Source organism: Natrix helvetica (genome assembly GCF_964273705.1).
Source record: "Natrix helvetica genome assembly, chromosome: 14".
NCBI classification, from domain to species: Eukaryota; Metazoa; Chordata; class Lepidosauria; order Squamata; family Natricidae; genus Natrix; species Natrix helvetica.
This window is the reverse complement of record NC_138564.1, coordinates 11127792-11149116: the sequence shown is the minus strand read 5'-3', so window position 1 is coordinate 11149116 and position 21325 is coordinate 11127792. Positions and strand designations below refer to the sequence as shown.

The 21325-nt window shown below is 47.4% G+C and overlaps 1 protein-coding gene across 5 annotated transcripts in view; it reads right to left on the bottom strand.

Annotated features, from left to right (window-relative positions):
- Positions 1-21325, bottom strand: part of CIT (citron rho-interacting serine/threonine kinase) — a 211089-nt gene that overhangs the window by 45740 nt on the left and 144024 nt on the right. For 4 of the 5 annotated variants that reach the window (XM_081966272.1, XM_081966273.1, XM_081966274.1 and 1 more), the window contains exons 9-17: positions 16411-16597; positions 10663-10765; positions 9546-9689; positions 8501-8620; positions 7045-7224; positions 5606-5659; positions 4956-5009; positions 2787-2927; positions 1714-1839 (exon numbers count right to left, since the gene is read on the bottom strand). In XM_081966272.1, the coding sequence (XP_081822398.1) occupies positions 1714-1839; positions 2787-2927; positions 4956-5009; positions 5606-5659; positions 7045-7224; positions 8501-8620; positions 9546-9689; positions 10663-10765; positions 16411-16597 (1109 nt within the window). The remainder of the gene's footprint in view (positions 1-1713; positions 1840-2786; positions 2928-4955; positions 5010-5605; positions 5660-7044; positions 7225-8500; positions 8621-9545; positions 9690-10662; positions 10766-16410; positions 16598-21325) is intronic. The other variant, XM_081966276.1, reaches the window with a different exon arrangement.

Genomic DNA, 21325 nt, shown 5'->3' with positions numbered 1-21325 from the left:
AGGTGCTTTGGAGAATAGTTTGACTCCCTCTTCTTTGAGGCTGCCTCTCAAATATTGCAGCATTGCTCTCTTGTGACCCCTAATTCTTCTCTTCAATAGGTTAGATCGGGGGTGTCAAACACACACACACACACAGACACCGGTTGAGGACCTGCTGTACCTCTCAATATGGGTGCATATAAATGGGTATTTGGACCCCCTATCAACGCAGGGCCCCAGAACTCTAACTAGCTAGAGAGCTCTCTGTGCAAAATCTCCTTTATTCTTCGTAAGAGCTGGAAGGCTCGCAAGGCGCCCCACGGATTCGCACCGTCAGATTATTTCTGGAGAGGAAAGAGTTAAGATGATTAATTCAGTCCTTCTCCAACACGGAAAACCCGGCAGATTTAGGGACACCGGAGGGATTGCCAAGGCTTCTCCAGCTTGGCTATGCAGGCCTCATTGTCACAGAACTCCAACATGTTGATGGGCAGGGAGTTTACGAAACAGCCCTTCCTTCGAGCTGGGGAGCGTCTGTTGCGGCAACTGGGAGCCAAGGCTCTTCCGTGGGAAGCACAAGCACCAAGAGGAGCCCGGGGGACGACGGGGGAAAGACCCCGGGGGAAATTGGGGGCAGTAAGTGGGGGATTGGAAGGCCGCCCACAGAAGACAGCGGGTTGGGGTGGAAGCGTCATTATTTCTGGTCTGTCCAAGGATTAATTACTTTTCTTTCTTTCTTTCTTTTTCCTTCCTTCCTTGCTTCTTTCTGTTCATTCCTTCCCTTTTTCTTTCTTTCTTTTCTTCCTTCTCTTTCTTTCCTTCCTTCTTTCCTTTTCTTCCTTCTTTTCTTTTTTCTTTCTTGCCTTCCTTTTTTCTTCCTTTTTCTCTCTCCTTCCTTCCTTCTTTCCTTTTGTCTTCCTTCTTTCTTTTTTCTTGCCTTCTTTCTTTTATTCCTTTCTGCCCTCCCTCCCTTCCTCTTTTTCTTTCTTCCTTCCTTTCCTTTTCTTTCTTTTTTCCTCCTTCCTTCCTTCCTTTTTCTTTCTTTTTTCTCTTGCCTTCCTTTTTTTCTTTTCTCCCCTTCCTTCTTTTTCTTCCTTCTTTCCTTTTACCTCTTTCTTTCCTTCTTCCTTCCTTCCCCTTTCTTTTTCTCTTGCCTTCTTTCTTTTCTTCCTTTCTCTCTTCTCCTCCCTCCCTCCTTTCTTTCTTTCTTTCTTTCTTTCTTTCTTTCTTTCTCTTTCTTTCTTTCTTTCTTTCTTTCTCTTTCTTTCTTTCTTTCTTTCTTTCTTTCTTCCTTCCTTCCTTCCTTCCTTCCTTCCTTCCTTCCTTCCTTCATTGCCTTTTCAAGGAAGCGCAGTTGCCTTTTGAAAAGCACTATTATGTCAACAAACCAGAGCTAAGAGGAGGCAAGACTATTCCGTATGAATGAATGTAGAAATACTTTTTTATTGGGGCGGATTTTCGTGGTTTATGGTTGCTGCCAAGCACCCCTGAGCAAGCTTGAAAGCTAAAGCAGCAACCTGGTCACTTTTAAGCTTCATCGACCTGTGGCTTTATTAACAAGGAACCCTTGATAATTTTTACCTGCCCCCCCTCCCCCCAGCTGCAGAAGTTTAATAATTTGAAATCTTCTGCTTCTTTTTCTGTCCTTTAACACTTCCCACCCAAATATCTCTCACTCCCGTTTGAAGATTCTTTCTCTCTCTCTCTCTCTCTCTTTTTTTCATTGCTACCCACCAGAATTTTATCGGCCATCTGCTGGATTTGCTGAGATTTGGTCTGGATATCTTCTTTTAGCCTGTTCTCTCGCCGCTCCACCGTCTCCAGCCGCTTCACTTGGTTCTCCAGAGAATGGCGTCGTTCCTAGACAAAAGTTCAGACAGGAAGGCAAAATGAACTCTACACACACACACACACACACACACACACACCCCAAAAAAAGGAATCCGGATGGTCACCTAACATTTTGCCATCACAAGAAAACCCCAGATTCAAAATCTTGGAACAATTGAATTTGTGTTGAGAAAGCCAGGGGTTGGATTGTACTGGTTGTCGGGCAAAGCACGCAATCACCGAAGTGGTGGTTAAACTGGTAGGATCCCACCACTGGAGAAAGCCCAAACCGTTTGGAAAACAACAAAAAAGACCAAAAAAATGGCAATGATTCTTTAATGACAACTCTGCCATCTATATATAAAAATGGCTGTGTGCGTGTGTGTGTTCCAGCGTAGCTCTGGAAGGCCTCGAGCAATTTCAACCAAACTTGGTACACAGATGACTTACTCTCTGGGAACAAATACTGTCGGGGATAAGACACCCCTAAAACTCCTCGGTGTGTGTGTTGTGTTAAGATACAGCCTGTTGTGCCTTAAAATGGCTTCTACTGTACTGCCTTAATATGGCTTCTACTGTACAGTGCAATGGAGTTGCCATAGTAACGGCTTCCCAGTACTCCACCTCTGGTAAGGGGGGAAATCCAACATTAGAAATGAGGTTTGGTCCAGACATTTCCCCCCCTATAAATAAATACCCGGGCAACGCCGGCTTATCGGCGAGTACCATATAAATTCGGCCAGCTCCAAATTAAGGAACTGTGGATTCCCACTACAAGCTCAGGTGACCACGAACTGCTGGCCGCCTGCTCTTCCAATTCCCTTCTGCCTAGCTAAACTTCGGTTCAAATCCCCACCCCCACCCCAAAAAAACCCACAAATCGTCTTTAAGCAAAGGTTTCAGTCAGCGAAGAAAGCCAGGACTTTTTTTCATTGCACCGGAAGCCTGGAGCGTGTCGAAGTGACCCCTTTGCTAACCTCGGCTTCCAGTAATTTCTTCTTCATGCTTTCATTGGAGTCCTCCCGGTTCTGCAGTTTCTCCAGCTCTTTCTCGGCCCTCTCTTTGGCTTGGCGGATGTTCTGGAGCAACTCGGTGGCTTCCGAGCTTGCTTTCATGGCCTTCGGAGGGAAGGGAGAAAAAAACTCAACGCCGGTGTGTTGTATGCAAGGGTGTAAAAACACCGGAACATTTCAGGAACCCATCGCTCAGGGTTTTAGTTTAGCGCAACACGTAATTGGATGCATGAGGAAGGGGGAATCAACAATATACTGGTCCCTACATTAGGGAGGGAGGGAGGGCGGATGTTGTGGCCACCCAGAGCTGTTTTTGAATTGGGCAGACTTATAAAATGGAGGGAGGGAGAGAAAGGAAGGAAGGAAGGGGGAGGGAGGGAGGAAAGAAGGCAGTGAGGGAAGGAAGGCAGGGAGGGGAGGAAGGAAGGAGGGAGGAGAAAGGAAAGAAGGCAGTGAGGGAACGGAGGAAGGGAGAGAGAGAGAGAAGAAGGAAGGAAGGAGGGTGGAGAAAGGAAAGAAGGCAGTGAGGGAACGGAGGGAGGGAGGGAGAGAGAGAGAGAAGAAGGAAGGAAGGCAGTGAGGAAAGGAAGGGAGGGAGGGAGGAAGGAAAGAAAGCAGAGAAGGAAGGGGGGAGGGGAGGAAGAGAGAGGGAGAAAGGAAGGAAGGAGGGAGAGGAGAAGGAAGGAAATAAGGCAGTGAGGGAAGGAAGGGAGGGACGATATAAGGCAGGGAAGGAAGGGAGGAAGGAAGGAAAGAAGGCAGTGAGGAAAGGAAGGGAGGCAGGGAAGGAAAAGGCAGGGAAGGAAGGGATGGAAGGGAGGAAGAGAGAGGAAAAAGGAGAGAGAGAGAGAAAGGAAGAAGGGAGGGAGGGAGGGAAGGAAGAAGAAGGGAAGAAAGCAGTGAGGGAAGGAAGGGAGGGAGGAAATAAGGCAGGGAAGGGAGGAAAGGAGGGGATGAAGAGAGAGGAAAAGGGAGAGAGAGAGAGAGAGAGAGAGAGAAAGAAACGAAGGAGGGAGGGAGGGAAGGAGGAGGAAGGAAAGAAGGGAGGGAGGAAAGGAAGGGAGGGAGGATGGAGGAAGGAAGGAAGGAAAAGAAGGCAGGGAAGAAAGGGAGGGAGGGGAGGAAGAGAGAGAGAAAGAGAGAGAGAAAGAAAGAAAGGAAGGGACTCAATGCAGGAGTCTTCTTCTCCAGCACCAGAGTTCAAAGGCCTCCATTCTTTGGCGCTCAGCCTTCCTTATGGTCCAACACCACAGCCGTCCATGGCAACTGGGGAAAACCAGTTAACACCCCCTCCCCCCAGCAGATATTGCAATATGCTTTTCCCAGTTGCAATATCTTCTGGGGTGGGTGGGAGAGGGGCTATTAAGAAAGACTCAGCCTGCTTTCCATCTCTTAAGAGTAGATGTCTCCATGTCTCCCTTTTGGGGTGGGGAAAACACAGTATTTTTAATATTTCTCAGATAGGTTTTCCTTCTTCCAGGAGGGCTTCCCACACCAGGAAGAAAAAAGTAAAGAAAAGGAAAAAATAAAACAAATAGAAGTCATAGAATCCATGAGTTATGTTTTGGCCCTTTTCCCATTCATGAAAACCCCAGCCAAATTAAAACCAAGCGCAATCTGTCCATATTATATCCGCGCCCATTATATCATCGCCAAAGCGAGCCTGGGCGGCTGAAAAACGCTTGCACACCTGTGCGGTGTATTTGTGTGTGTGTGTGTTTGTGTGTGTGCCTGCCCGACTTGGCCTTCTCAATTAAAATTCCTACCCGATAGCCCAATTCTGACTCAAGCTTTTGTTTTTAAAAATAAGCCCGGCCCTTGACAGGTTATGAAGAGGAGAAAGCATCGAGCATCACCATTTCTAGTTCCAGACCTCCCCCCCCAATCACATAACACCCCCCCCTCCTCCCTTTCCTATCTAATAGAAGGATGACTAACTCTGTTTTTGGAACACCAGACTCTTGTTCCACCCTCCTCTGCGTTACAGCTTGCAGGAAAAGTCTATAAAGGAGATTTATCAACTTGTGTAGGGGGGAATTTATAAAAAAAAAAAAAACCTTCCCCCTCACCAACTTTCTTCGCTGAAAATCAAAGCCGTCGAGTTTCTCCGGCACGCCCGGCATGAAATCTCACCTTTGTCAGCTTCTCTTGGAGTTCTTGAATTTTCACCTGTTGATCTGCGTTGATCTAGAGACAAGGCACGAAGGGAAAAGAATAACAGAATGGGAAGGGACCTCGGAGGTCTTCTAGTCCAACCCGCTGCTCGAGCAGGAGACCCGACACCATCCTGGACAAATCGTTGTCCAGATTCTTCGCAAAGACCTGCCTGTCCCCAAATCCCAGTTTTAAGTCCGGAATTCATTTGATTTTACGATTTTACTCACACAAATATTGTATTTATTCTGGGATACTGAAGACGCTTTTTCAAAAGGTAAGCGGGCTATCTTGGTTTTTCGCTGAAGACTTTTCGTTTCTCCTCCCAGAAGCGTCTTCAGTTTCCAAAGGCAACTGGACTTCCTTCGTTTCTCCTTGAAGGCGTTTCGCTTCTCATTTCAGAAGCTTCCTCGGTTCTCAGTTCCAATTCTTCTCCAGAACTGAGGGAAGCTTCTCGAATGAGAAGCGAAACGCCTTCAGAAGAAAAACAAAGAAAGTCTCCTTGCCTTTTTTAGAAAATCATCTTTGGGCCCATCGTGATCAGGATAATTGAGAATCCCCGCAGACATTTATTTCTGGGATGTTATCGCGAAGAATTCCACAAAAGAAAAGAAAACTTCTAAACATACCTTCTCCAGCTTGGAATATAGCTCTCCAACTTCTGTTTTTCCTTGGTCTTTAACCTTTGAGGTGAGAATTAAACAGAACATGCAATTTAGTAACCGAATCCAGAAAACTATGTAGCTCTAAATTTTCTTATACCTCCAAACACCACTCACTTTATTGGAGAAATAAAGGTGAAATCTTGCAGGTAATTGTGATTCAAAAAAAAGAAAGAAAGAGACAGAATCTTTCTTAAGTAAGGCAAAGGTTCCCCTTGCACATATGTGCCAGTCGTTCCTGACTCTAGGGGGCGGTGCTCATCTCCGTTTCAAAGCCGGAGAGCCAGCGCTGTCCAAAGACGTCTCCGTGGTCATGTGGCCGGCATGACTCAACGCCCAAGGCGCACGGAACGTTGTTCCCTTCCCACCAAAGGTAGTCCCTAATTTTCTACTTGCATTTTTTTACGTGCTTTCGAACTGCTAGGTTGGCAGAAGATGGGACAAGTCACGGGAGCTCACTCCGTTACGCAGCGCTAGGGGTTCGAACCGCCGATCAGCTAAGACAAGTCTTAGCCCCTGAGCCACTTTTCTTAGATAGCCTAATCTCATTGCAATATTGAAAATAGAGTCAAGGGAAATTAATAAAAGCAGTTATTAAGGACTAATTTTGATCAGAAAAAGGTAACCATACTGGGGAACGTAAAGGCATTTGTTCTGATTATTTTGCAACACAGACAGCAAATAATGCCATTTTCATCACTCCCTGGGCCCTTAATATCATACAGGCTAAGAAATTTGTCAAGTTACAAATATAAAACATTTTTAGAACAAAATTGGATAATTGGCGGTCAGAATCCCAAGCAATTCAGCCTCCCAACTCCCTTTTCAAAGAAATGACTAAAGAATGACTTCCTTTGGTTTCGACTTATGACCACAATTCAGCCTAAAATTTCTGCTGCTAAGTGGTTCAATGCGTTTTGCCCCATCTTACGACGGAGAGAAGGGAGGGAGGGAGAACAGAAAGAACCTACAACAATAGAAAAAGAAAGGAAGAGAGGAGGAGATGAGAGGAAGAGGAGGGAAGGAAGATAGAGGTGAGGAGCGGAAGATGGAAGGGAGAAGGAGAGAGGGCAGGAAGGAGAAGAGGAAGAAAGGAATAGGGGAGAGGTAAAGGAAGGGAAAGGAGAGGAGGAAGGATGGAAGGAGAGAAGGAAGGGAGGGAGAAAAGAAAGGGAAAAGAAGGTGATGTCAAAACAGACGAAGGATCAACCCAAATGGTATGTTATAACTCTCTAAATGGAACGACAAATGTATAAGAACGACGAATGTAAAAACGAATAACAACTACATGAATTAAAGTCATGGGTGTATGTGTTACTCCCCCCCTCTAAAACCGAGTCAAATTTCTCTCTTTTCCATCCTTTTGGGAGCCAGATAAGATTGGAAATCAACCAGGAAAATCTGACCTTCACGACTTTCTGGAGCCGGTTGTGACATTCGGTGGCTTTTCGCTTGAACTCCTCCGCCGCCAGTCGAGATTCCCTCAGCTCCGACTCGTAAAGATCGCTGCGTCTGCGAGCAGAAATAAGGTCTTCTTCTAGCTGATTCATCATCAGTCGCATTTCTTCCACTTGAGCTTGGTACTCCTGAGGGACGGAAAGGGAAGTCAGACATCTTGGAAAGTTATGAGGGGAAAATGGAGGGGAGGGAAGATTCTGGAATTAAACAGAGAGACTCCGAGTGAAATGTGGTCACCCATTTGTTCGTTCACTCATAAATTCATTCATTCATCCATCCACCCATTCATTCGAATAACAGAGTTGAAAGGGACCTTGGAGGTCTTCTAGTCCAACCCCCTGCTTAGGCAGGAAACCCTACACCACTTCAGACAAATGCTTGTACAATCTCTTCTTAAAAACTTCCAGTGTTGGAGCATTCACAACTTCTGGAGGCAAGGTGTTCCACTGGTTAATTGTTCCCACTGTCAGGAAATGTCTCCTTAGTTCTAGGTTGCTTCTCTCCTTGATTAGTTTCCACCCATTGCTTCTTGTCCTGCCCTCAGGTGCCTTGGAGAATAGCTTGACTCCCTCTTCTTTGGGGCAGCCCCTGAGATATTGGAACAATGCTATCATGTCTCCCCTAGTTCTTCTTTTCATCAAACTAGAGATACCCAGTTCCTGCAACCGTTCTTCATGTGTTTTAGCCTCCAGTCCCCTAATCCTCTTTGTTGCTCTTCTCTGCACTCTTTCTAGAGTCTCCACATCTTTTTTACATCGTGGCGACCAAAACTGAATGCCGTATTCCAAGTGTGGCCTTACCAAGGCATTATAAAGTGGTATTAACACTTCACGTGATCTTGATTCTATCCCTCTGTTGATGCAGCCTAGAACTGTGTTGGCTTTTTTGGCAGCTGCTGCCCACGGCTGGCTCCTATTTAAATGGTTGTCCACTAGGACTCCAAGACCCCTCTCACAGTTACTCCTATTGAGCAAGGTACTACCTAACCGGAAGCCCCCTGTTCAATTCTGGAGCTGACCAGAAGTTCAGTTCCCCCCCCCCCCCAACCATAGAGTCTCCTCCTAGCGCGGCGTACTTTTTCCTCTACCTGTCATAAACGAAAGCCCTATCAATTGTGGAGACAACTGGAAAACCCTCCCCTTGCCATAGAGTCTTCTCCCGGCGCACTGTGCATTGTGGCGCCGACCGGTGATGGAGCCGCAGCAGAGGGAGGAAAGAGCCACATGCGGCTCAAGAGCCGCAGTTTGCTGACTCCTGCCACAGACCACCGCCTCCTCCTCGGTGCCTCGCATTTTTGGCTACATTTGGTGTATACATTTTCACCCTCTTTTTAGGGGGGGGGAAAAGGTGTGTCTGATACTCCAAAAAATACGGTACAGCCTCCTGAACAAGCGTTATCTGTACCTGCTCTTTGATTTCCTGCAACTTGCGGCTTTGTTCTCTTATATCGTGAAGGAGCTGCAGCGCCTTGTCATCCTCTTGAGACACTTCCATCCGAGCCTGTTCCAGACTTCGCTTTAAGCTCTGGAAAAAATGCAAGGTTGGATACAAAAAAGGGCCCATTTTTCCTGAGATTGGGCCGAAGCCAAGTCAAGCTAAGAGGAAAAAAACCAACAAACAACCCTAAATCATGGTGGAACAAGAAGCTTTGCATCTTAGCTTTTTTTTTTTGGTGCAATTCCCACCTTCTGAACCTCAGGTGCAGGAACGAGATCTTCTAGCAGATGCCTCCAGAGCGGTTAAAAATAGGCTTTCGGTCCAAAACGTAACAAGCTCTGACAAAGCTAACATTACTCAAGATGTTCAAAAAAACCCATCCCTCTCGAGTTGTCCTCTGCCTTTTTAAGATGCGACCCAAATGCAGGCAGTCCTCGACTTACCACAGTTTGTTTAATGATGGTTACAAGTTACAACGGCACTGGGGAGGGGGGGGGGAGTGAAACTCTCACCATGTTTCACAGTTATGACCTTTGCAGTCTCCCCAGGGTCCTGTGATCAAAATTTAGATGCTTGGCAACCGACTCGTACTTACGACGGTTGCAGGTGTCACGCGATCCCCTCTGCCGACCTTCTGACAAGCAAAGTCAGCGGGGGAAAAGGTGTAACGGCCGTTATTCACTTAACAAGCGCGGCAAGAAAAAGCGTCCAAGGGCCCCTCAAACTCACTTAACAAATGCCTCGCTCCACATCAGGAATGTTGGGGTCCCAATTGCAGTCGTAAGTCGAGGACTCCCTGCATTCTTTCGCCTCGGTATCACGTCAACCCTTAGGCTCCCGAGACTTCAACGGACTTCAAAGGCTTTTCAAATGAAAAAGTGCCCGGAGCAATTTCTTGACAGTGCCACCAGCTCTGCGGGTACCCAATCGCCAACTCGAATCTCCTAAATCCCTAAATCCCGGGCAGGGAGGGGAGGGGGGAGGGATTTCTGGGACACAGGGAGAGGCTCACACTGCATTCTGTGATGTAGGTAGCCAGGTCCTGTTCCAGGAGGGATCGCTGGGTCTCGGAGGCTTTCAGTTCCACCTCCTTTTGGCTAAGCACAGCCTCCACCTCCGACACTCTACGATGCAAGCGCGTCATTTCCTGCTCCATCTGCAAACAGACATCGAAAGGTTTTTTTTTTTTAAAAAAGAGACTCCCGGTGGGCACGCAGGGAGACAAGGCGCACCCGGAGCGGAGAGACGAAGGCTAGTAAGTTATTTAAAAGGCAAATACCATTATTTCCGGTCCTGGGAAATTCACGCTTCCTTCTCGAGGGGGGTGGGGGGGCAAAAAGGCAGTGATTCTAAGTCACCCCATTCATTCACGCGGCTTGTTTGCATTCAGCCCCTCTTCGGACCCCGGTTAGCACAAAAGTCACCATCATTTTTTCACCGGATTGGAGGAGTTTTTATTATGATGATGATGATGATTATTATTCCTCTCTCTTTCTCTTTCGCTCCCGAGATGGCTCACTTTAGCTTTATCCTAAATCCATCTCGAACCAGAAGAGGGTTTTCCCCCATAGCGTTCAGAGGGACCACCGAGCGATGCGGATCAAAGCAAAAGGAAACGCGGCGCTCCCTCGGAGTCCCGCAAAGGAGAACGGAGAGTTTCCACGGATTCCCCCACACACACAAGGAGTTTATTTCCAGAAAGAGTTAGAAGATGGTCCGTTGCAAATCAAAGAAGCGGTCGCAGTTACAGAAGCAGAAAGAAGGAGAGGGGGGGGAAAAGACCCCCGAGACTTTGCAGCACTCAAAAAAGAGAATTAGAGAAAGAAAGTATCAGATGAAGACTGTGGGTGAAGGGCTCGAAACATCAAAGCAGGGCTGATCAAGGATCTTGGGTGGATCCAGAGCTTCTTCTGGAAGCTTCTTGGATGGATCCAGAGCTTCTTTTAACAGGAGCAGCCCTGGAGCGAGACATGACCTAGGCTCCTCTCTCTCTCTCTCTCTCTCTCTGCCCGATGAGGAAACTTCTCCCCGGAAGCCGCCAACCAATGTCAGCCTCTGGCAGATCCTTGACCCCGGGCGGATTGTGGACTTCTGGAGCAAGGAGGGAAACCGGCCATGTAAATAAATACCTTGTGACACTTGTCCTGGGTGTCTTGAAGCTCTTTGCTCTTAAAAAGGAGTTTCTTTTCCATGGAGCTAATCTTCGCGGGAGAATCCGAACGCAAAGCAGACCTGGAAAGAGAAAAAAGAATGTACTGTAAGGTTTCAGCAGTTATCCCGAGCCACTGAGATGCCAAAGAGAGTGGAGACTCTAGACGAGGCTTGCAAAAAGGATCAGCTTTTATTTATGGCCATAGCAAAAGCTGGGTAACAAAACTATATCCAAAACATACAAATAAATGCATTTAAGGAATAGCCACCCCCTGCAAGAGTGGCTCAGAGTATTATATACATTTTAGGCAGATCGAAACAAAGTTTATTCAATCAGAGACAAAGATGCGTTACCAACGTGATCTTTAAAGCGTTCTTTTGTTCAAGCTCCTGTCTCTGTCTACCTTATTTGTGGAGTATTCCTATAGCCTCGTGTAGGGGTTGGCAGCCCCCTCTTTGCCAAGTTGTTTCTCGGCAGAATGCTTTAAGGCTTTATGAGCCAGGAAAATTCCCTAGTTTGGTTCCTTTATCTATGGGGCCTGATATTCCCGGGTAACAATTTCTCCTACTAGCTTTCAAGAAAGTGCACAGCTTTGAAGCCAAGAATAGAAGCAAGATGCAGCAGTGAGATAACATTTGCAGTCCAGTATTAAGTTTCCAATTTGCTAGGCTACAAAACAACTAATTTCTGACATCCATCTATCCATCTATTCTATCATCCATCCATCCATCTTCAATCTACCTCTCATCCGTCCATCCATCTATTATCTATCTATCTATCTATCTAATCTATCTATCTATCCATCCATCCATCTATCTATCATCTATCTATCATCCATCCATCTATCTTTCATCTACCTATCATCCATCCATCCATCTATCTCAAGGTTGACTCAGCCTTCCATCCTTCCGAGGTGGGTAGAATGAGGACCCATTGTTGGGGAGCAAGAGGCTGACTCTGTAAGCCGCTTAGAGAGGGCTGGAAAGTACTGTGAAATTCCACTCTTCTCTTTTTCTTCTATTTACCTAGCATTCATCTACCTACCTATCATCTATCCATCCATCCACCCACCTACCTACGTAGTATCTATCCATCTACTCCTCCATCCACCCACCTACTACCTATAATCTATCCATCCATCCATCCATCTACCTAGCATCTATCCATCCATCCACCTACCCACCTAGCATCTATCCATCTATCCATCCACCTACCTACCTATAATCTATCCATCCATCCATCTACCTAGCATCTATCCATCTATCCATTCATCTACCTATATAGCATCTATCCATTCATCCATCCATCCATCCACCAACCTACCTATCATCCATCCATCCATCCATCCATCCATCCATCCATCCATCTCTACCTATCTATCATCTATCTATCTATCTATCTATCTATCTATCTATCTATCTATCTATCTATCTATCTATCTATCTATCTATCTATCTATCATCTATCTATCTATCTATCAATCATCTATCTATCTATCTATCATCTATCTATCTATCTATCTATCTATCTATCTATCTATCTATCTATCTATCTATCAAGGTTGATTCAGCCTTCCATCCTTCCGAGGTGGGTCAAAGGAGGACCCAGATTGTTGGGGGCAAGAGGCTGACTCTGTGAACCGCTTAGAGGGGGCTGGAGAGCATGATAAAGCAGTCTGTAAGTGCCTATTGTTATTGCTATATCTTGGTCATCATTCCTTCACTTTGCAATATTCTCCCTTCAGTGGCCATCCCTTGTTTTCTTCTTCTTTTTCTAACTAGGATCCAAGAACAATTTATTTGTTCCAATAGTTAAGACGTGGAAAGGCTCAGCATCTGGCATCTCATAGTCCTCTCGGTATGCAACGAAGATTGCTGTTGGTGCTACAAATGAAAATGCAAAATAAAAGCTTTTTCGTCAGGCCAGCTATGTGGCTTTGGGAAGAGATGTTTTACAGCCCTGTCATTGGGCTCAAAAACCATAAGAGTAGAATAGAATAACAGAGAAGGTACCTTGAAGGTCCTCTAGTCCAACCCCCTGTTCGGGCAGAAGATGCTGCACCATTTCAGACAAATGGCTATCCACTCTCTTCTTAAAGACTTCCAGTGTTGGGGCATTCACAACTTCTGGAGGCAACTTCTGTTCCACTGATTAATTGTTCTAACTGTCAGGAAGTTTCTCCTCAGTTCTAAGTTGCTTCTCTCTTTGATTAGTTTCCACCCATTGCTTCTTGTTCTACCCTCAGGTGTCTTGGAGAACAGCTTGACTCCCTCTTCTTTGTGGCAATCCCTGAGATATCGGAAAACTGCTATCATGTCTCCCCTAGTCCTTCTTTCTCTTAAGCTAAACATACCCAGTTCCTGCAACCGTTCTTCATATGTTTCAGCCTCCAGTCCCCCAATCCATTTTTGTTGCTCTTCTCTGCACTCTTTCTAGAGTCTCCACATCTTTTCTACATCATGGCGACCAAAACTGGATGCTGTATTCCAAGTGTGGCCTTACCAAGGCCTTATAAAGTGGTATTAACACTTCACGTGATCTTGATTCTCTCCCTCTGTTGATGCAGCCTAGAACTGGGTTGGCTTTTTTGGCAGCTGCTGCACACGGCTGGCTCATATTGAATTGGTTGTCCACTAGTAAGGTGCAAATGAATCCCCTGTTTATTCATTAAGCTTTCATTAAATAAAGCTCAATCCTCCCCCCTCCCCCAAAAAACCCAGCCAAATGTGGCTTATTCAATAAAGATATGTCTACATATGCCACAAGAGAGCTTAACATTTGAATGAAGTCCTTCATCTGAACATTTTCGGATACAGCTGGAAGGTATTTTTTAAATTGATGCTGGCCCTTCTCTGCTTCGATGAACAGACGGAAGTTACAAACTATGGTTTATGTCTTCGCATGTTGTGTGTAACCGTTTACGGTGATTTAGGAAGCCACAATTAAATGAATCATGATAAGAGTTGGTGTATTAATCAAATCCTTTGATTCAAACTAGGAGACATGTATCATCGGGTTTCTAACCCATGGTTTATAGGCTGGTTTGTTGAGCAGTCCCTGCCGCTCAGAATGCGCTCGGTAAATCATGATTAAGCAAGCATGGTTTATAATGTAATGTCCAAACCCAGATGGTGCTTTTAAAATCTCCTAATGTAATGCCATGCTTTTAATTCAAGAACCTCGCATATTTCCATTTTCAGATCTTCCTCTAATGAAGAATAAATTGGAAGGTACGAGACAGTTTTAAAGACATACCTCCAGAATCCAATCAAAGGTGTCGAACCACAGGGGAGCTTGCAAATGAGCTCCGTTTGACCACGGCTACGCCTGCTGCTGTCACCATTAACCGATAATCAGAGTTACATTTCTCTGCTCAAGTGGGTCTAATCAGCCTCATTCCATTTATTGGGAGTCTAGGAAGGGAGCTTCCTCATTTTTTTTCCATCCAATTCCCTCTCTCTCTCTCTCTCTCTCTCTCTCTCTCTCTCTCTCTCTCTCTCTCGGCTGGGTCAGAATCCATGGCAGCAAAAAAAAAAAAAAGAATTGACCGATCGACTCAAGATGCTAGTCATCAAGAGGAAAAAAAAAAAAACCTTTCATCTCACTGGCCACAGAGATCACTCAAAGGTTTGGTGGATGACTTTTTAAGAGACTTTAGGGCCCCAAAAACCCACCCCTGTAAAACGGAGCAGAAAGCAGCTTTTTGGTGCAAAGGTACCACCTTCACACTCCTGATTGATAGTCCCGGCTTTTCCTCCCCCGCCTAGAAAAGCAGCAGCACCCACTGAGTAGGAGGACACCAAAGGCAGGGAAGAATCTCCCTTTTAATTGCTGGCCTATTTCAGGTCCTTCTGACTCATAACACGGGGAAACATCACTGGTGCCAGGAGAGAAACCAAATTTAGGTTCATTTAAAAAATAAAAATAAACCATCCTCCACACACGGGGAACACAGAAAAAAAACCCGAGGTCGTCAGACAAATCTACCCCACGATGGGGCATATATATGTATGTATGTATGTATGTATGTATGTATGTATTTGTGTTACAACCCCTGGTATGCCTAAGATATCATACAGCCGAGGTTCAAATCCCAGTAAGGATATGGCTAGCTGATGAGAGCTAATTAGCTCGAAATAGATCTATATTAGTCTCCCTTTATTTATTTATCAGTACAAATACAACATATATATATGTATGTATGTATGTATGTATGTATGTATGTATGTATGTATGTATGTATAGATATATAGTCACACTATGCTGAAAACCCAGGGTTGGATTTTGCAGGTTGGCAGCTTCCTGCAACTAGCTGGAAACCCAATTTAAACATACTGAAAAATGTTTAGGGCGAGCGTTCCTCTTTAAAAAAAAAAGGGAAGACACTGTATGTATATATGTATGTATGTATGTATGTATGTATGTATGTGTATGTGTATATACATACATACATACATACATATATATTTGTCTTCGTAGATTTTCATGGGTGTACGAGACCAGCATACCTACACCCATGAAAATCTACGAAAACAAATCCAATCAAATATATATATACACACAAACATACACACACACACACACACCTATATCTAGATAGCAAACTATCCTAAAAATATGTTCCAGTGTAGCTATAAAAGAGGAGACATACATACATACATAACATTTTTTTGCTGATAAATAAATAAAGGGAGACTAATATAGATCTATTTCAAGCTATTTAGCTCTCATCAGCTAGCCACACTCTTGCTGGGATTCGAACTTGGGCTATTTTACATGTTAGGCACTTATAATATCTCTAAGCCACTAGCTCTCCTCCCTTTTGTGTGTGTGTGTGTGTGTGTGTGTGTGTGTGTGTGTGTGTATACATATATATGTAAAATCTCTGCATGCAGGGACAATCTGCTGTGTCTTACTACTCGCCCCATCTCCCACCGAGCCAGCTTTTGCTCCTACTTCCCTTCTCATAGTAGCAGCTCACGACTCCAGGGCCCACGAAACCACAAGAGGCATCCTTAGATGAGCGGTGACTTTTTCACGAATCGGCTCGCTAACCGTCCGTCGTGATCCAGGACCTCCGATCCTTCCCCCCCCCCCGCATCCCCCGGCCAGCCAATCGCCACGGCCCTCTGCATCGGCAGCCGTTCTGCAGCTGCGATGCCTCCTTTTGACCAGGAGTCCTACCGAACCCACAGCCTGTACCCCATTTTGCTGGGCACTCTCGTCTCGTCCCCTCCACCGTGCCTCCCCCCCCCCTCCAAAGGTACCCTGGATGGACCTAACCGGGCTTAGCAAATATCCCCCCCCCCCCCCCAGCCAGTTCAACAGAAGGAGCACGTACACCCAGGGCTTAAGATTTTCCCCAATTCCCTTCCGATTCATCATCATCATCATTATTATTATTTGCAAAGGGTGAAGTCAAAAACATTTTCTTCCCCTGCAGGGTCACGGATTTGGGGAAGGGGGAGACCAGATTGAATTCCAGGAGTTTTCATCTCCAACCAAAGAGTCCCCCATGGCATCCAGTTCCTGGGGATGAGGGAGACACCAAGTCAAATCCATCCCAGTTTTGTAGGGAAATCAAGAGCCTGAATCATATAATATATCCCGCGAGCAGAAGAGCGCTCCACCACTGGATTCCTGCCTCCTCCCAAACCCCAGCAAACTGCCCTGGTAGAGCAACAATCGACTCTTCTTACTCATCCCTTCCGAGCCGGTTACTTACTCTGACCGGAGGACGACGGCGAGCGCCTTGGTGAAGGAGAACCCCACGAATGGCCAACCGTCTCCTGGGGAAGCCGCAGGGCTCAGCTGGCCGAGAGGGGAAGCCGCAGCGCCGGCGTCCTCCTCCCGGGCATCAAAATTAGACGTATCATCTTCAGACCGGACGGCAGGTACGAAGGGAGGGCGAGCTGGCGGTTCGTTGGCAGGAGGAGAAGAAGACGCCCGGCGGCGGGAGGAGGAAAAAAGAAAGGCAGAGGGTCAGCTGCGGCGTGGGGATCCGTGGGGCTCCCATTCAGCATTATTTCAACTGCCAGGCACTGCAGCGCCCCGCTTTTTAATCTTTGCTAGCAGCAGCAGGGTTGAGCTTAACCCAGCGGCTCCAACCCGCTTCTGACAGCAAGAAGGCATTTAACCCTTCCCTTGCCAACATGGCCACCATTTTGCAGGGAAGAAAACTCCCCTTGGCAAAAGCTTTGCCAGCTAGCCCCGCCATCACCGCCACCCGGGGAGGGTCTGGCCAGCTGGAAGAAGGTCTCTTTCACGGAGGGCTCTCCTTTCCCCGCTTCCCTTCCCAGAAGGAGAGGCTGCAGCATAGCAGCCAGTCTGCACCTGCCAGCAGCAAAAGGCACCCTGGAGAGAGCCAGCAGCATCTTGGGGTTTGGATGCCCGGCCGGTGGAGATGCCGACTCCCCACGTTAACCTTGAGGGGAGCAGCTGCAGCGGCTGGATCTCCGCTAAGGTCAGGAGGAACCTTCCCCAATTTCTCTGCGCCTCCGGCTTGCTCAACCCTCTCCCCCCAAGGGTGGACGGCTTCACTGCAGTCCACTTCCAAAAATCTCCTTTTTTTTCCCCCTCCATGCCCAGCGGGCAGCTTGGCAGGTGCCCAGCTTTAATGGCAACAAGAAAGGATGGAAGGGTGAGAACTTTCAGCATCCCAGCGGGCTTGCGGGGATCCGAGAAGGGGAAGCTGCTGATGGGGAAAGTGCACACCTTGGTCCGTGGTTTTTTCCCCCCCCAGGCTGCCTTCGATGCCCCCCTGGAAGTCACCGGAGGGTGAAAATCCACCGGCTCGCCTCTCTCCCGCTCTCCGGGAAGCGGGTTTCCAAGTTGCTCCCTGTCAGAAGCTGGGGGGACGTCGAGTGTGGCGCTGCCACCGTTGCCGTTACCATGGCTCCATAGAGATCTCTCAAAGCTGAGCCGCTGCCGAGGCGGGGAGGGGGGGGATGAGAAGGAGCCCAGCCAGCCGGCATGGCATGAGAAGATGCTCCTGCAGTGCAGGCTGCCCGCTCTCCACTCTGTGCATGCCTCCGAAGGCTTAACCCTCCTCTGCCCATCGGCCTGCCAGATGCCTGGCAGCCATCGGGAGGGAAGGGGAGGGGGGGCACGGATGGAGACGGAAGGATGAGTCACGGCTGGGGCTTGCCAGACTGCCAAAGTCTTTTGTAGAGGGAGGGGGGTTGGGGTGGGTTTTTTTTAACCCTTTGCGGTCTAGGCGCTTTGAAGGTATTGCAGGGAGGGAGAGAGGGAAGGAAGGAAGGGAGGGGGGAGGGAGGGGAAGAGAACGGGAAAGAAAAGGAGGGAAGGAGGGAGGGAGGGGAAGGGAAGGGAAAGGAGGGGAGGCAGATGGAAGGAAAAGAAAAAAGAGGGAAATGTGGGGAGGGAGGGGAAGGGAAGGGGAAAGGAAAGGAAGGAAGGAAGGAAAAGAAAAAGAGGGGAGGGGAAAAGGAAGGAAAGAAAGAAGGAACAAAAAAAGAGGGGAGGGGAAGGAAGAAGGAAGGAAAAGAGAAAGAGGGAAATGAGGGGAGGGAAGGAGGGGAAGGGGAAAGGAAAGGAAAGGAAAGGAAAGAAAAAGAGGGGAGGGGAGAGGAAAAGGAAGGGGAAGGAGGGAAGGAAAGGAAGGAAGAAAAAAGAAGGGAGGGGAAGGAAGAAGAAAGGAAAAGAGAAAGAGGAAAGGGAAAGGAGGGTCACTGTAATTTTTCTAAGCATTGGGGAGTCTTTCACACAGAAAATATGTTGAGGGGCTGCATTGGGGCCAAAGAGGGGGAGGACCAAACTATCCCCCCCCCCAAAGTGGCTAACTATCCCTAAAGACAAGGGGGCAGAGGAGAGAAATCAAGCCCAACGTTCTATCACACACGGCAAATTCCTACGCAACATACATCAATAACAACAACAACAACAACCTTTGGCGTTGCATGAAACCAGGGATCCCTAACCCACAGGCCATGAACCAGCACTGCGCCACGGCGTGCCAGCCACCGGGGCCGCCCAGCTTCTGCCAACCTAGCAGTTCGAAAGCCCGTAAAAAATGCAAGTAGAAAAATAGGAGCCACTTTTGGTGGGAAGGGAACAGCGTTCCATGCGCTTTTGGCATTGAGTCATGCCGGCCACATGACCACGGAGACGTCTTCGGACAGCGCTGGCTCTTCGGCTTTGAAACGGAGATGAGCACTGCCCCCTAGAGTCAGGAACGACCAACACAGATGTGCAGGGGGGGAGGGGACCTAACCTTTATCTGCATTCTATCTGCCCTCCTTTTAGCCTTCAAGCCACTGATTTGTTCCAGCACCAAGGAAGGAAAGTGGGGGGGGGGGGGAACACCCACTGTACGTTTTGTAGCATCAAATCATCTTTTCAGTCTCGTACTTGAGACAGAAATCCTTTTCCCTTGGTAGGACTCAAAGTTAGCTCACTCCACTTGAGGCCTAAGGAAGCGTGATCCATCAGAGAGCCCCGTGGCAGAAGATTCAACTCAACGACAAATGGGGATGCCAGAAATGAGACCTTGGCTCTTTGGCCAGGAGAATTCCAAGGACGCAAAGGAGGACCAAAGGAACGCGGGATGGGAGGACAAGGCGATGGAGAGTCTGAATGCAAGCAACAGCTCGGGGGGGGGGGGGGGGGAGCTTAAAGGAAAGGACTGCTACTTCCTGGTCCAATGCACTTTGTGGATTTGATTGATAAAACCACCCAATGCAGAATGAAGCGTATCCCTCAGCATGAAGGTCCTATTGAGCAGGCATGAACAAGGTGAGAAAGAAAGAAAGAAAGAAAGAAAGAAAGAAAGAAAGAAAGAAAGAAAGAAAGAAAGAAAGAAAGAAAGAAAGAGAGAGAGAGAGAGGAGAGAGAGAGAGAGAGAAGGGAGACAAGGAAGGAAGAAAGGAGAGAAGGGAGATAAGAAAGGAAAAAAGGAGGGAAGGAGGGAGGGAGGAGGAACGAAAGAAGGCAGTGAAGGGAGGGAAGGAGGAAATAAGGCAGGGGAGGAAGGAAGGAAGGGAGGGAGGGAGGGAGGGAGGGAGGGAGGGAGGGAGGGAGGAAAGGAGAGAGAGAAGGTAGATAAAGAAGGAAGGAAGGAGAGAGAAGGGAGATAAGGAAGGAAGGAAGGAAACGAGAGAGAGACAAGGAAGGAAGGAGAGAGAGAAGGGAGATAAGGAAGGAAGGAAGGAAAGGAGAGAGAGACAAGGAAGGAAGAAAGGAGAGAAGGGAGATAAGAAAGAAAGGAAGGAGGGAAGGAAGGAAGGAGGAAGGAAAGAAGGCAGTGAAGGGAGGGAGGGAGGAAATAAGGCAGGGGAGGAAGGAAGGAAGGAAGGAAGGAAGGAAGGAAGGAAGGGAGGGAGGAAGGAAGGAAGGAAGGAAAGGAGAGAAGGAAGATAAAGAACGAAGGAAGGAGAGAGAAGGGAGATAAGGAAGGAAGGAAGGAAGGAAAGGAGAGAGACAAGGAAGGAAGGAGAGAGAAGGGAGATAAGGAAGGAAGGAAGGAAGGAAGGAAGGAAGGAAAGAATGAAAGAAAGAAAGAAAGAAAGAGAAAGAAAAAGAAAATGTGGTCTGCCACAGCTGTTTTTCAATTGGGCAGACTGGAAAGGAAAGGAAGTTGTGTGTGATATAGTAATTTGTTTACAGCTACTTCTCGCAATTATTAATTGGGGGGGGGGGGACGGAATGAAAATTATGGCTTTCATAATTTACAGAGATTTACATCCATGAATTACATCTTCCTCGTCTTTATATAGGAACAGGCTATGGAATAAATGCAGTTCACCCATAATGCAGGGGGGAAAAAACCTCCCTTTTGAACCCAAGGAACGCAACGGGTCACCCCCATATAAAGTGACACACATCAAACGATCTGCAAGAGGAAATGCAAATTCCTCATAAAGGAATCTTTGAGTTAACTTCAGAGGGTTTGTCGTGTTTGGGGAGCTGGGTCAGAACATAGGGACCACTTCAGTGAGAAGGTAAGAGCACTCCGTGGGGCTTTGGCATGCAGCCATGCTGGACACATGACCACGGACATTGTCTTCGGACAACGCTGGCTCCCTCTCCCGAAAAAGGGAGATGAGCACCAATGTCTTAGAGTCGCACCCAATGTTCTGACCAAAGCTTCTCAAGAGCCTGAAGCCAACTCCGACAAAAAAAACCTTTTATTAATTTAATGTGAATTCTGATCCTTCACATCCAGCAAAGTCTTTCCAGGGAGGATTCACAATCACAGACCTCATCTGGCTTGGAGAGCTGCCAGGCCGATATCTGCAGAACTTGGCAAGGAGTCTCGGAGAGTCACAAACCAATGAAGCGAACTAATGGTCTCCTGCAAACTCCACTCCCCTGTCGCTCCTCTTTTATTCCCTCTGGGAGGGGACATTTATCCTCCACCTGTAGTCTTACTACCAAGCCGACCCCTGTTCTTTAGCTCTTCCCTTCGTCTGGCCACTCTGCGCATGCGCACACTGGGAACAGGCTCCAGCTGTTCATCTGCCTCACTGATGTCTGAAGGCAGCTGATAACTGTCAGATGGCCCTGGCCCCATCTCTGCCTCCGACACAGAGCCCTCATCAGAGCCTTCCCCAGACTCCAGGACTGGCCCAGGTTCCTCCCCAACCCTCCTCACTGTCCGAATCGGCTGCCAGCTCCGCAGG